Source organism: Garra rufa, chromosome 12 (assembly GCF_049309525.1).
Source record: "Garra rufa chromosome 12, GarRuf1.0, whole genome shotgun sequence".
Classification (NCBI taxonomy): domain Eukaryota; kingdom Metazoa; phylum Chordata; class Actinopteri; order Cypriniformes; family Cyprinidae; genus Garra; species Garra rufa.
The window spans coordinates 10,117,493-10,134,122 of NC_133372.1; the positions used below are offsets into that span (position 1 = coordinate 10,117,493).

The 16,630-nt window shown below is 35.0% G+C and overlaps 1 protein-coding gene across 3 annotated transcripts in view; it reads left to right on the top strand.

Moving 5' to 3' along the window:
- Window positions 1-16,630, top strand: part of kalrnb (kalirin RhoGEF kinase b) — a 141,524-nt gene that overhangs the window by 112,951 nt on the left and 11,943 nt on the right. For all 3 annotated transcript variants that reach the window (XM_073852685.1, XM_073852686.1, XM_073852687.1), the window contains 9 exons: window positions 7,881-8,158; window positions 8,457-8,570; window positions 11,722-11,828; window positions 11,979-12,045; window positions 12,361-12,464; window positions 13,160-13,229; window positions 13,329-13,415; window positions 13,498-13,590; window positions 16,526-16,576. In XM_073852685.1, coding sequence (XP_073708786.1) covers window positions 7,881-8,158; window positions 8,457-8,570; window positions 11,722-11,828; window positions 11,979-12,045; window positions 12,361-12,464; window positions 13,160-13,229; window positions 13,329-13,415; window positions 13,498-13,590; window positions 16,526-16,576 — 971 coding nt within the window. The remainder of the gene's footprint in view (window positions 1-7,880; window positions 8,159-8,456; window positions 8,571-11,721; window positions 11,829-11,978; window positions 12,046-12,360; window positions 12,465-13,159; window positions 13,230-13,328; window positions 13,416-13,497; window positions 13,591-16,525; window positions 16,577-16,630) is intronic.

Genomic DNA, 16,630 nt, shown 5'->3' on the forward strand with positions numbered 1-16,630 from the left:
ACGTGCTAATGTTGTTTTCCTCGGCGTTTCAGCATAATGACAGAGAAACGGGCTCTGATAATGCATTGATAATGTTAGCAATGACGACTCGCTGTTTCTATTTTCCAAACAATTCCTTACCTTTTCAATTCGATGACCCCACCTCCTCCATATGCGCTACGTTACTTTGCACGAACATATATACCTTTGTTCGACTGTCGTGAATATTTGAAATGTCTATTTACATTAAGTACAAGTAAGTTAGCCAAACATAGATGAATCTTACCTGTCCAGGAGAAAATTAGCAATGTTTGCATCTGTCTTCAAATTCGTCTCTGTTTCAGCCATCTCCATCTGTCAAAGGCATCTCCTATACAAATCCTTGTTTTATTTCGGACTTTGTCACGACGTTCTTCGGATTCATAACAAGGTCTTTTAGGTTTCGTAACTTTATACATGTTTTATCCGACTCGTTCTTAGCAGCAGCTGTAACTAACTAGAGCAGAGCTGGCAACCCGTCTCACAAAACTCTACTGACTTCATGATTGGTAGACAGCTGGAGGGTGGAGCCTCAGACCAAAACACAAAATGACAACAATAACATCAGTTGAGGGCTGCAACTTGCACTTTTAAATGACAATATCCTGGCCGGACCACTGTTGTCAGTGATATAAGTATTTGAAATGAACATGATTTCTTAATGTCTAGTGACATGTCAGGGCCATTTTATGATTAACTGACATAAATTTCTTGCATATTGTTCCTTTAAGATGGTAAAAGCGAGCACTTGTAATTGTTTTTGTACACAGTTATGATTACAGCTCCGTATGTTTTACTTTCCGGATGTAACAAGTTGTTCGGTAGCTCAGCCGACACGGAATTGACTTGGGATGTCTAATTTTTCGGTACGAATCAAGTGAAAAGCATGACTCACAATGAAAGAGCTGAAAGATGAGAGATTGAAAAAAACAAGCCAAAACAGCATGCTTGCGATTTGCGTTTTCACATCACATTCTCTTTTGTTCATATTACTGGCAGGGTTGCCAGGTTTTTTACAACAAAACCCACCCAATTGCCACTCAAAAGTAGCCCAAAGGTAGCCTGGCAAGCCAGACCCACATAAATGTAGGGTCTGGGCACTCTCCATAGACAGGGCTCAACCGGAGGGGTGGGATAAACGGTTGTCTTTCAAACTCCTCTCCACGCAATAGGATAGCGCTACAACCAATCAGAGACTTAGTCTGTCAGGTGACGTAGTCAGAGCGACGGAGATTTTTAACGAAAATCAGTGCACTGTGCAGTCTGTCAGCCAAATAATAGACATAGATGGGCACTAAACCTTTAAAAGTAAACAAAAACATGCACAGACAAATCCAAATTACACCCTGCTCTGATGTAGTATACGCAAACACCGGAAGGGGAAATCGGTGAAAAAGTCCAGGATGAGTTTGCGTAAGCAAACGTAATCTTTTAGCTTTAAATGGGTTTGAACAACCAGGATAAGCGCAAGTAATTACCATTTTGAATAGCCGCTATATCCACAATCTCTGTGCACTGTGTGAACAATGAGTGTCGTATGCACGCCACAGATCGCTTCCGGTGTTTGCGTATTCTACACCACAGCGCGTTCACATGTAACGAGCTCCTGCTCAGGACAGATGGACGTGGCTGTGTATCCAAAGTAAAAAATTATATAAATACTGTTCAGTTTTCCACGCGTAATTCACAGAACCAGGAATTCATGTCTGACGGAACTTATGGTCGCAGGTCAGGCGTCATCATGTTAAGCCCGCCCACCGACTCGTGATTGGCCCGGTACATCTTGGATTTTTCGGAATTTTAAGTGAATTGAGAGTAACTAGACTGACCTTGGAAGCAAATGTAATTTGCTGCCGCTAGGGGCGCGTCTAGATTCTAGGCTAGCCCAAAGGGGATTCCCCAGTGAAAACAGTAAAATACAAAAAATGTTGACGGAGTTCCCCTGGTGAATTTGCATTCTAGGGGCTAAATATCACGTTATTGGGGTCGCTTCAACCCGCAGACATGAAAAACAACCCGCGGCAACAGTGTTGAAGTAGCCCAATTCTGCGGGAAAACCACAAACTTGGCAACACTGATTATCGGGTAGGTTTAGGTGTAGTGCAGATGGTACTTTATTTTAAAATGTCACGAAGCATTAGAGTTATAGCACCACTCAATGGACATTTCAAGTCAGAACTGCAGTGATACATACAAAATCAACGTCACATAAAATGTACCATATGTACGTTTATCTGGGTTCATCCGGGGGGAAAAATGAACACTCTTTTAGCACCACTCATTGGACATTTCACATCAAATATGTCATGAAAAGTACATATGTATTTTACGTTTTGCGAAAAAGGTCCCACAGGTACGTTTTCGTCATGAGATCAGGTTGGGAAGTTCATATTTGTGACCCTGGACCACAAGTCCAGTCTTAAGTCGCTGGGGTATGTTTGTAGCAGTAGCCAAAAATACATTGTATGGGTCAAAATTATTGATTTTTCTTTTATGCCAAAAATCATTAGGAAATTAAGTAAAGATCATGTTCCATGAAGATTTTTTGTCAAATTCCTACTGTAAATATATCAAAATGTAATTTTTGATTAGTAATATGCATTGCTAAGAACTTAATTTGGACAACTTTAAAGGTGATTTTCTCAATATTTTGATTTTTTTTTTTTTTTTGCACCCTCAAATTCCAGATTTTCAAATAGATGTATCTTGGCCAAATATTGTCCTTTTCTAACAAACCATACAGTACATCAATAAAAATCTTATCTATTGAGCTTTCATATGATGTATACATCTCAGTTTTGTCAAATTTAACCTTATGACTGGTTTTGTGGTCCAGGGACACATTTTATTTGGGTTAATATTGCATTTTAATTTAATGCATATTGTCATGTTTTTGACTGAAAAATAGTTTGAGATCAATAGCAATAATTGACAGACCCCCTGCAGTACTGCTGTTCCTGCAATACATTTCTTCCTGCATTTTCTACAGGACTTCTAGTCCTGGCTTTTACGCTGCTGTTTGTTATTCTGGATAGAATGTTACATCAGCAGCTTGTGTACATGAGTGTGGCTGACTGTTTATTTCAGGTGTCTGTCTCTTCTGATAATGAGAGAGAAATTTAAATAAAGTACCAGTATGAAGATGAGGTTTGTCTGGATTGCATAACCATGAGGCGCCTTTTTAATGACAGCAGTGAAACTCGAGGAAATAAAGCATAACTCCAACAAAGGAGCATTATCCCGGCACGTGGTCAGCATGGATCCTCCCTGAGGCTGTTAGGACCAGCAGAGCGAGATCTGATTGGTGAATACCTGAGAGGGGGTGTTGGCGGGCCAGTTTCAGGGATGGATAGGGGTTAATGGCTCTTTGAAGAAACACTTAACAAGGAAGTGACCTTTGTCCCATTCTCACCCCAAGGGAAGTCACTTACGCAACGTCTGCGGTAACTCAGTATTGCAGTGTCTGAACCAGCACTGAGTTAATGATCTGCGCTGAAGCCGATAGGAGAGAGCATGATTATACTTCAGCTTGTTTATCTCAGGTCATCCTCTATGGATTAACCATATTCCTGGTTATTTGTTGCTTGCAGCAATGTCTATGGACGCTGTTAATTAGCAAACAAAATCATTTTGAATCTATCTAACCTGCTTCACATCTAGCAGATGTTGGTGCTGGTGGTTTAAAAGCAGAAACATAACACTCATAATTTAGCTACTTTTTAGCACTTACATGAATTCCTCCAGGGAAAAAATGTTGTTTGAGCTGTAAAGTTGTTTCGGTTGTCTATTTAAAGAGGGAATGGTTTTCCAGGTGGATGAACTTTTGTTCTGTTTGTGTTTCTGATGAAATTCCTGTTTCGTTTGCAGCTTTATAATCAACTTAGCAGGTTGTAGTTGCTTTAGAGCTCAGAATAATGAAAGGATAATTTCAGGACGGTATCGATAACCAGTATTTGTTTTTTAAACATTGTAATGCCATTCAGTTGGTGCAATAGAAACCTTTCTTACCTCATTTTCTCAAGCATTACTCATGTAGTTAATTAATGTTAACTAATGAACCTTATTGTAAAGTGTTACCAGCTTTTCTTACTAGGTTTTTACAAGTGTTATTCTGTAAGCTGCAGCTGTTAAAAAGTTTGGGGTCAGTAAGATTTTTAAAATGTTTTTAAGTCTCTTATTTTTACCAAACCTTTTATTTAATTTTACCTTTTTTGACCTTTTATTTTTTATTTGATTAAAAATACAGCAAAAACAATAGCAATATTGTAAGACATTATTACAATAAAAAAACCTATTTTAATATACAGCTGAGGTCAAAAGTTTCCATACACCTTGCAAAATTTGCAGAATGTTAATTATTTTACAAAATGCATGTTATTTCTATTTTATATAGTACTGATCTGAATAAGATATTTCACATAAAAGGCATTTACATATTTACACTTACAACGTTTACAAGAGAAAATAATAGATGAATTTCTTAAAATGACCCTGTCCAAAGATTTACATACACTTGATTTTTAATACTGTGTTCCCTGGTGAAAAAAAAAAAAACAGCTAAAACCAGCCTAGGCTGGTTGGCTGGTTTTAGTTGGTCAGCAGGCTGGTTTTAGAGAGGATTTGGCCACTTTTCCAGGCTGGTCTTAGCTGGTCAGGCTGGGAGACCAGCTAAAACCAGCTACTTCCAGCTTAAACCAGCTAAGACCAGCCAACCAGCCTAGGCTGTTTTTTTCAGCAGGGTTGTTACCTGAATGATCCACAGCTTTGTATTTTATTGTTGCTGTTGTTTAGTGATAGTTGTTCATGAGTCCCTTGTTTGTCCTGAACAGTTAAACTGCCCACTGTTCTGCAGAAAAATCTTTAGGTCCCACACATTATTTGGTTTTTCAGCTTTTTTGTGTATTTCAATCCTTTCCAACAATGACTGTATGATTTTGAGACTATTTCTTCACACTGAGGACAATTGAGGGACTCATATGCAACTATTACAGAAGGTTCAAATGCTCACTGATGCTTCAGAAGGAAAAACTATGTATTAAGAGCTGGGGGTGAAAACTTTTGAACAGAATGAAGATGTATACATTTTTCTTAAGAAGATACTTACATGTTTCCCAGAAGACATAAGTTAAATTTACCCCAGTGATCAAATTCAAAAGTTTTCACTCTTGGCTCTTAATGCATCGTTTTTCCTACTGGAGCATCAGTGAGCATTTGAACCTTCTGTTATAGTTGCATATGAGTCCTTCAGTTGTCCTCAGTGTGAAAAGATGGGTCTCGAAATCATAGAGTAATTGTTGGAAAGGGTCAAATACACACAAATGCTGAAAAACCAAAGAATTTGTGGGACCCGAAGGATTTTTCTGAAGAACAGCAGGCAGTTTAACTGTTCAGGACAAACAAGGGACTCATGAACAACTATCACTAAACAAAAAAAACAAAAAAAACAGCTGTGGATCAATCAGGTAACAACACAGTATTAAGAATAAAGCGTAAACTGTCATTTTTATAAATTCAATAATTATCTTTTATGGGAAAAAATTTTTCAGGTCAGTATTAAATAAAAAATAACCTGCATTTTGTATGATCCCTCTTATTTTGGTAAAATTAACATTTTGCAGATTCTGCAAGGTGTATGTAAACTTTTGACCTCAACTGTATTTTAGCAATTCAGAAATTCAGTTTTTTTTTATGAATCAAAAGTTCAAAAGAACAGCATTTATTTAAAATAGAAATTGATTATAATAATGCAAAAGTTAATTTTCACATTGTGAGACGAATTCTTCTTCCATGTAGTTTGCTTATAGTTATGTAACACCCTGTCCTTGTGCATTTGTGGTATCTTGGATTCCAAGTAAAAGTAACTGGGCTTGCTCCTTTAGCCAGTTGTAACATGAGTTATCTTCATATCTTCACAAAGACAAGACTGATAAGCAGTTCATGTTAAAGTGTTATGTACTTTAGTATGATGAATAGGTAAATGAACACATGTTTGATTTTATAATCTGAGGGACATTTAAAATGATTTTCTGTGGTAAATTCCCCATGCTGTGAACTCCACAGTACCTTGGTTGTGTAGTTTCCCTTTGTTGTGATGTCCTGCTATGTGGAGTTACAGAATGCCTTTATTCTTAGATCAGGTCAAGCTGGTTTTTTCACTCTACAATTGCGTCTGTCACCAACTAGTAGCCTATAGACCAGACAACTGCTTTTCCTTTCACCTCAGTAGAGAGATTGATGTCCAAGACGGTGTCCTCAGGTTTCTGGGCTTTCTGCTGTTAGTATTGGTTCTGTGCGTTTTCAGCTGGAATGAACATTTCTTCAATAGTCTGAGCTGGTAAAAAGAGATTTTAAAGTTCAATATTATATGCACATTTTTAGGGTTTATGTCATTTTCTAAATGTTTTGAGGTTGTGTGTTACATACCAATATCTAGGTCATATATTGTGTCTGCTTTTATTGGTTGTCTGTTAGCTGTTTGGTAATCCAGTGTAGGATTGCTGTATAATGAATATCATTTATCGAAGTAATTTGCTTAATATTTTTGTGGAAACCATAATTCTTTTTTCAAGGATCTTTGATGAATAGATTTTTTTGGTAGCAATGTAAAAGTCTTAAAACCTTAAAATCACTGGTGTTAGTATAAATAAAATTATGCACCTAAAAAGTAAGGAAATATACATTTTGTTGTTTAAAATACAGTATTATTTTTGTTGTGTGCTTAGTTTTTTTATTTAAATTTAACTCATTTAAATTACTATAACTACTCTGGAAAAGGATACACTACCATTATTTTACACATTTAATATTCATATTTTCAGATGCATTCTGAGGGATTTTTAAAGGAGCCATAGTTTGTCTGTAAACTGAAACTAAAACCTTGAAAACATTTTTGTTAGTATATGAAATACATTAAAATAAATTAGATATACATTTTGTTGCTTGAAATAAAATATTATAATTTCTCATTTTTGTTTAGTTTAACTTGACTAAAATGAAAATAACTGAAACTAAAAGATGTCAGAAACAGTTGTGCTTATTAATTTTTTTTAGAACCTGTGATTTCTTTTTAGGATATTTGATGAATAAAAATTTAAAAAGAGAAGCATTTATTTAAAATAGAAATCTTTTGTTACGATATAAGTCTTTACTGTTACTTTGTATTTACTTTTAATTTAACACGTCCTTGCTGGATAAAGGTATTCCTTTCTTTCAAACAAAGAAAAAAAGGAAAAATTTACTGACCCAAACTTTGAACGGTAGTGTATACTGTTACAAAATAAAAATAAATAAATAAATGCTGTTCTTTTTAGTGTTTTTTCATCAAAGAATCCCAAAAAAGTATCACAAAAGTATTAAAAATAAAATAAAATAAAAAATTAAGCAGCACAACCGTTTGCAACATTGATAATAAATCAGCTTATTAGAATGATTTCTGAAGAATCATGTGACACTAAAGACTGGAGTAATAATGCAGAAAATTCAGCTTTATGTCACAGGTATAAATTATATTTTAAAGTATATTAAAATATAAAACTACTATTTTAAATTGCAATAATATTTCACAATATTACTGTTTTTTCTGTATTTTTAATACCTTGATGAGCAATAAAGTCTTCTTTAAAAAAACTTTAAAAATATTGCTGATCCCAAACAGTAGTGTATATGACAAATCAAATGACACAACTACTATAGTTTTAACCAAAATGAATGTAGAAAGTATACATTTCTTTAAAAATCACAGAATTGTGACTAGACTTGTGTTTGTCAGATTTGATTGCTTTTATTTGTTGCTTGTTACACCCACTGTAACATTTCTGTATAATGAATATCTGTATAATTTCTCCGTCATTTTTCTTCAACAGAAAACTATCCTGTGGGGAGTTCAGAGGTCAAATCTGAGTCCGCCGCATCACTGCAGCCGCAGCCATCGGTGACCTCCTTGCCGACCGGTTCTCCAGGACCTAAACGCTCTGGAACTACTGGAAACACGTTAAAAAAATGGCTCACTAGCCCCGTACGACGCCTCAGCCACGGCAAAGGAGACAACGCTAATGCCAAAAAACCCAACAACAAGCAACGTAAACGAGACGGCCGTAAGAGTGTAGAACTGGGACCGCCACACCAAGACAGCACTGAAGAGGTACTGGCAAATATTAACCATTAACCATTTAGGAAACATGCTTGAATAAGATGGCAACGTTTCAACATTCCAGCTTTGTTACAATACCACATACCAAAACTCTCCTTTTAATCTGGTACCACATCTGGTACCTAACATCACATATTTTAGTCTACTCAACCGAGCTTCCTGTACAGGTGCATGTTTTATGAGGAGTGTGCCTACATAGGATATGAATGATAGATTGCTGTCGGCTCTTCAGAGGCGGTTTGAAAGAATCCTTTGAAACAGGTGTGATGTTTCTTCTGTTTCTCCAAAGAGAGGAAGACGAGGAGCGAACAGCGGAGGAGAGGAAGAGGCTGAAGACGAACCACACACACCCCTTCCTCCACCCATGGAGATCATCAAAGACTCCTCTGCTCAGGAGGAGAAGGTGAAACATAGACTTTCTTTAATTTTTTATTGTTGTTTTGTCCTCATCCTGTTTGTTAAAGAAACGGTTCACTAAAAAAATGAATGGAAATTTTGTCATCATTTACTCACCTTCTTATTCTAAACAAGACATTCTCTGACGTTTTTTTTTTAGTCAAAACTATTTGACCTAAGTTATTTAGTACCTTCGGAAATTTTAAGTTAATATTTCAATAATTCAACAATAAATTTGCATGTTCACAGTTCTCTGATAATCGTTAATATGAGATGAAGATAACAAATAAGTCATTTTTACTGTTTATTTTGCTTTTTTTCAGTTTTAAAACATATTTATTTATTATAGTGTTACGTTTTTTATTATTTTATCCTTTTAAGCTTTTCATTAACTCGCACTTCTTTCACTTTCTTCAGTCAACCAACCTGACTTCTTTCAGATGCATGCAAATCATAAAATGCATAAAATGGGACGTGCTTGATTTATAAATGTTTGTTTGATGTTGTGTTTTTAAAAGCACAAAAAAGAGAGTTTGCGCTTTTCTGTGTATGCGCTCAGAGACCGCAAGTAAAGTGAACTTTTAGCTTAAGATGCGTGCCTAAACAGTCAAATGCATGCAATTATATGTTACAATGCGGTGTTTGGTGATTATTTGTGTAAACCTTCGTCAGTTATGTCTGAACAGTTGAATGAAATTATGTGTGTAACAGTATATTGGATCCCTGCAGCTCTTAAAGCAGCCACAAATAATATTTCATTCTTCCATCTATGAGCTTAATGTTAATCAAACAACAAAAGACAAAAAAGGTTTAATTTGTATCTTTAAATTAATCAATCATATAAAGTTCTGGACCCACTTATAATCATGTTAAATAATCGTAATTACAATATTGACCAAAATAATCATGATTATGATTTTTGCCATAATCCAGCAGCCCCGCCTATTATGGCTAGGGTGACCACCCGTCCCGCGTAGCGCGTGCGCGTACAGCGTTTGAAGCCCAATTCATGCGTCCCGCAAATTGAGACCGTGTCACGCATAATCAATGCTTGCTCACAAAAAAAGTTGGTCACGCTATATCCTCAAGCCCCAGGCAGCCAAACGAACATTACTTGACAGTTCAGCACGCTACTGTTGCCACACCCACCCCTCACTTGAACTGCTGACTAGGTTGTTGTCAACTTTTTCGTTGTTGTCGTGACAGCGCTCTCAAGTGCATACCAGACACACTGGGAAGGAACTTTTAGATGCGCGCTTTCCAATTCGAAAAATGGAGAAAGAGTCTGAGGCACCGCCATCATCAATTAAAAAGAACAAGAAAGACTGGGAAAATGAATATTAATTTAATGAATTCCTGCTCCTGCCTTTACTAACATGCAAGTTCACATCCTTCCTCCCCCTTCTCGTTCCTTGAACCTGTGGAGTTGTGAGTTAAGACTTTTTTTTTCAACTGTTCCTCTGGTGTTGAGCAACTACAATTCCTGTTAAACCCATAATTATATATTGTAATTTATTTAAAGTGAATAAATTTTAATGAAAAATAAATAAAATTAAATAGCTAAAGTATTTTTTTTCCGTGATTCTGAAATTTTTTTATTTATTTAAGTACTTATTTACAAAACACAATTTCACTAAAGAAAAAAAAACAAAAAAAACATGTAAAATAAAGTAAGCAAAGACACTTCAGTCCATCAGGCAAGTCAAAGTTGTTCACAAACATATATTGTCCTCAATCTTCATATATTCTTAAAATAAAGTTACATGGAAGCTTAGCAAGTTACAATGACAAATATTTTGAGACATCTTCACATAGAGAGTAAATGTGGTCACTGGAGTCTTTCAGAAGTTTCAAAGAAGCACAGTATTCCCTCAGTTAAATTTTAAACACCATTAGGGATGGATTTTTGTTTTGCCATAAATAGCTAAAGTAAATCGTAAGTGGAAGTGCATCTGTCAATTCATTGAATGTTCAAAATATTATGAATCTTTATTTAGAAAAAAAATTCACATTGGTTGGCCTATTCATGAGCATGCATCAGCAATTACACATGTTTAGGGGAATAGGGCATTATTAATATACCATTTAAGGTGGTATGTGCTAGAAATGGGTAAACCACTATCAGTGAGTCTGCCCGTGGGGTGGGGGCACCGCTGCGCCAGGCAGTGTCCCACATTGTCCCTCAGAAACATACCCCTTGTCCCCCCTTGGGCTTATTAGCAGGTGGTCACCCTAATTATGGCCCATTTTACAAAATGTAATATAAATCTTAGGTGTCCCCAGAATGTGTCCGTGAAGTTTCAGCTCAAAATACCCCACAGATCATTTATTATAACGTTTTAAAATGCTCATTTTGAGTGAAAACAGAAACACACTGTTTTCGTGCATGGCTCTTTAAATACAAATGAGCTGCTGCTCCCCGCCCCCTTTTCTAGCTCAGATACTGTACTAAAAACATCTGTTTGGTTTTGATTATCATGTCTATCACACTGAAATCATGCGTTTTAAACCATATTAGTTTAAACTTCTAATATAAGGTTTTCTGAACGCACACATCCACACAGAAAGCGGCTGTCAGAGCGTGTGAGAACTAAGCTAAGTTCTCTTTCATGTCTTATTGCGCCTAAAGGGTCAAATGTTTGTGTTAAAAACACACAGGAGTTACAAAAACAGTCGGTTTTGTCTGTGAAGGTAAAAAGCTGGAAACGAAATTGCATGTTTATATTAGATCTGCGTGGCAGCAGCGTAATATACAGTAAATAAATAAATAAATCCACTGCTTTCTTGTCTCCTCTGAGGCCGGGACTATAAATAGTGTTTTTTTCAAATGCTTGCAGAGAAAGCCTTACCCAAAAATGTACTGCGTTGTTCTTTTTCACATTTTCTGGGTTGTTAGGTGCACCTATTATCCCTGTTTATAGCACTTAAGCACAGGAAAAGTCAGATTTTCATGATATGTCACCTTTAAATTAATCATTTTATTCAGCTCACCAAACTGCTTTTAACATTTTGTTCATAGAAGAAAGTAAGTTAAACAGGTTTGAAATGACGTGAGGAGGAGTAAATAGCTCTTCCTTTCCCACATTGTACCTTTTGTTTGTTTTCCCTTTCAGTTTTGATGCTTATCGCTCTCTCTTTCTTTTCACTTTCTCTTTCAGACTCCAGAGCCTGGCTCTTTCCCAGTGTTGGGTAGCGTCACGCCGTCTGATCAGACGCCCAGAGACCCAGAAACAGAGCAGAAGAACAAGGCCATGAGAGGGCGAATGTAAGCACCCTCTTGAGTGTATGAAGAAAAAAGAAACTGCTAAAAGACTAAAGAAATAAATTCAACAACAAATAAAGACTCAAATCTTAATGTGCTATTTGTAAAATGTGGATGTTCTAGAGTAGTCTTACATCTCTTGTATCTCCACAGGTTTGTGCTAAATGAAATGGTGCAGACAGAGAGGGACTATGTGAAGGATCTGGGTGTCATAGTAGAGGTATGTGACAGCTAACAGCAAAAATCATTCAGAAAGGTGCACTTGATTATTCTGTATCAAGTTACAGATTTAATTATGGTGTGTTAGATGTCCCGACATGACGTTCAGTATTGGACAAAAATTAAACAGTGATCTGAAGAACACAGAGTGCAATGTGACACCAAGAAACTTTTTTTAATCTCCATAGAATCATATACAGTGCAAGATGGTTATTGATAAAACTTTTCCTGATCTCCTAATTTCCACAAAGGACCTTTCAACAATCTTTAATATGAAGTAGAGTCTCCAAATGTCTGTTTTCCTCCTTATTCCCAGGGTTTTATGAGAAGGATTGGGGAAAAAGGTGTTCCGGAAGAAATGACGGGGAAGGATAAGATCGTATTCGGGAACATTCATCAAATCTACGACTGGCATAAAGAGTAAACCACATCTCATTTTCATTTGTATGCTGTTAGAGCTGTTGGAATTAAAATATTTTCTTGAGCTAAACCTAGTGCTAGACTAGAAATGATTTTCACAGCTGGTCAAATGCTATTAATTTAATAAAGGCACTCAAATGATTTATAGGAACGAACAGGGGGGGAAAAAAATCCTCACAAAAGTCCAAAAAGTAATTTTTGCTGTGATGATTTTATTTATATATATATATGTGCATTCATACATAAATATGATGTTATGATGCTAAAAAAAATCAGCTTTGTATCACATCATTTAAAATATATTCAAATAGAAAATGTTTGTTATTAAATTGTTTTCTCAACAATTAAATTATATCAATATTTCACAAAATATTACTGTTTTTACCTTTTTATTCAATGAAATGCAGCTTCGGTGAACATAAAAGACTTTTTTCAAGAACATAAAAAATTGAATGGACACCAAACTTTTGTACAGTGGTGTATATTAACTCCACTTTGCCATTGCAGTCTTTCACACTATTTTTATACCATCAAGCATGCAAAACTTGGCAATATTGTGCAAATTTCCTGGTTGTTATGAGCAACGACGCACTCTACAGAAGGAAATAGACTGAATTTCAGAAGGGAATCTAATTTGGTTTTAATGAGGGAAGTTTATACACATGACAAAATGGTTTCTGTTCTTATTTTTAAAGGTTCTTCCTCGGTGAACTAGAGAAATGTCTTCAGGACCACGACAGATTAGCTGAGCTGTTTATCAAGCATGTGAGTTCAACAAAATTAAATCTCTCTCTCTCTCTCTCTCTCTCTCTATGTGTTTGTGTTGTAGTAAACCCAATTTGATTGTCTTCCTCTGTTATCCAGGAGAGACGGTTACACATGTATGTCATCTACTGTCAGAACAAACCCCGCTCAGAGTTTGTTGTGGCTGAATATGACGGATTTTTTGAGGTGAGTGTTATTTGAGCAGCTCAGTTATGTCTCCTATGACGGAAAGTGCTCTGTCTGATGACGTTATTGGTGTTTCTGTCAGGAGGTGCAGCAGGAGGTAAACTCCAGACTGTCCATCAGTGATTACCTGATCAAACCCATCCAGAGGATCACCAAATACCAGCTCTTGCTCAAGGTATTAGCTACTGAATTACACAATCATTATACCCTTACAATACTTACCATAGAGCCATGTACCATCGTCTAAAAGTTTGGAGTCAGTTTGTTTTTCCACTTCCACCACTGAATAAAAAATAAAAAAGGTAATTGTGATTTTTTTATCTCACAATTCTGACATTTTTTTCCTCAGAATGACGTGATACAAACTCTCAATTCTGACTTTTTTTTTTCAGATTATTATTTTTTTTTTTGGCAATTATAAAGTCAGATTTGCAAGATACAAAATTGCGTGACAATTCTGAGAAAAAAAATCACAATTGTGGAATATAAACTCGCAATTCTGAGAAATACAGTCACAATTGGAAGATATAAACTTGCAAAAAAGTGAGAACTGCAAGATATAAGCACACAATTTTGACAAAAAAAAGCTATAAAAGTTATAAAAAAAATGTATAACTCACAATTGCGAGTTTATATTCCGCAATTCTGACTTTCTATCTTGCAATTCTGACTTTACAACTTACAATTGTGAGTTTATATCTCGCAATTCTGACTTTATAACTTGAAATTACAAGTTTGTATCACAATTCTGAGAAGAAAAATCTGAATTGCCTGTTTTTTTGCACATAAAAACAGCTGTGCTGCTTAAGATTTTTGTGGAAAATATGATACATTTTTTCTTTGATTCATACAAAGACAAACTTGCAATTCTGACTTTTTAATATATACACACAGATTTGATCTTAGAATGTGCGCTGTGATAAAAAGTCACAATTGTGAGATATAAAAAAAAAAAGATTTGTAAGTTTATATCCCGCGATTCCAACTTTCTATTTCGCAATTCTGACTTTATAACTGACAATTAGTGAAAAAAAGTTTATATCCCACAATTCTGAGAAACAAAAAAGTCAAACAAAAGTTATTGATGCATACAAAGACACAGAAAATAAAAAAGGTGATTGTGACTTTTTATCTCACAATTCTGACCTTTTCCAAGAATTGCATCATACAAAATTGCAGGGTTAACTTTTTCCTCCGGGTTTTTTCAAAATTGGGAGATAGAATGTCAGAATTGTGGGATATAAACCCGCAATTGAGAGTTTTAAGGTCAGAATTGTGAGATATAAACTTGCAATTAAACTTGCAATTGTTAACTTTTTTGTCAAAATTGTGTTTGTGACAAAAAAAGTTAAAATTGCAAGTTTATATCTCACAATTCTGACCTTAAAACTCTCAATTGCGGGTTTATATCCCACAATTCTGACATTCTATCTCCCAATTCTGACTTTATAACTCAAAATTACGAGTTTATATCACACAATTCTGAGAAAAAAATTAGAACTGTGAGTTTATATCTCACAATTCTGACCTCATAACTTGAAATTGTGATTTTATATCACGCAATTCTAAGAAAAAAGTCTGTATTACGCACATCAAAGTTGTGCTGCTTAATATTTTTGTGGAAAATATGATTTTTTTTCTTTGGCGCATACAAAGACGCAGAAAATAAAAAAGGTAATTGTGACTTTTTATCTCACAATTCTGACTTTTTTGCCAATTGTAAAGTCAGAATTGTGGAATTCTGACTTTTTTTATAATTGCATGAAATTAACTCACAATTCTGAGATAAAAAAAAAAGTCACAATTGCGGGATATAAACTTGCAATTCTGAGAAATAAAGTCACAACTGCAAGATATAAACGTGCAATTCTGAGAAAAAAAGTATGAATTACGAAATTTTGACAAAAAGTCACAGATCCAAGTTTTTCTTGCAATTGTAATTTTTTTTCTTGGATTTGCAAATTTATATCCCGCAATTCTGACTTTCTATCTCACTATTCTGACTATAAGTCACAATTACGACTTTATATCATGGAATTCTGGGAAAAAAAATTTGAACTGTGAGTTTATATCTCGCAATTCCGAGAAAAAAAAGATAGAATTGCCTGTAATATTTTTGTGGAAAATATGATTCTTTTTTTTCCTTGATGCATAGAAAGACAACATTTTTTGAAATATACTTTTTTGTAACAATCTTACTGACCCCAAACTTTTAAATGATTGTGTATATAGGGACCAGAACATCAAAGAGACATTTGACTCAGCAACCACCCAAAATACACTAGCCATGACTTGTCAACGCACTTCCAAAAAACATTGTCAGCATAAAACTTTAATATTTTCAAACCTCATTTACGCAGTAGTTAGAGAATCAGGGAGTCTACCCACGTACATGTCTCTCAGCATGTGGGTGTTAGCAGATGGTTATTCTTTACTGGGCAATTTTCTGTGGTTCTAATAAAATAAGAGTCGGAACAGTGTGTGTTTATTGAATTGTAAAGCCTTTTCTCACAAAAGCTGTGCATAAACATATACTCTATACAGAAAGCCCAGAAGAGAAAAAAATGCATTCATAAATCACTCTGAACAGTGTCCTGATTCAGTCTGTAACAGGTTATGTGGTGGTCCTGTTTTTATTTATTTCATTTATTTATTTTTTGACAGGGAATGGAAAAATATGTCAGTTCAGTCTGTCACATTTTTTCCATTCTTAAGAGTAGACAGACAGCAGAAGATGGGTAGACTTTTAGCAAAAACAGACACTTAATACAAAAAAAATGTAAATACATTTTTCTATGGATTCTACTGCTCATATTTATATTATTATTAGTACTAATAGTAGTATCGTATAGCTGTATTATTTAGTAATATTTTTAATTAGATTTTTATTTTGTTTCATTTTACTTATAGTAAATTTGTTTTGTTTTTAATGTCTTTTTAAAATGTAATTTAAATTTTAATCATTTTACTTCAACTTAAGCTAAACAAAAATTTGAATTGTTGCTATTTATATATAATATATAATTTATATTTATTTATTTTTTGTTATAACTGCTATATGGTCAAATTATTATCCTATTTTAAGTTTCTTGTTTTTGTTTTATTTGAAGGACTTCTTGAAGTACAGCACTAAAGCAGGTCTGGACTGTAAAGAGACAGAGGTAGGTGACCTAAGCAATTCCATATGAAGTCTATATACCACATACACTTCTGTT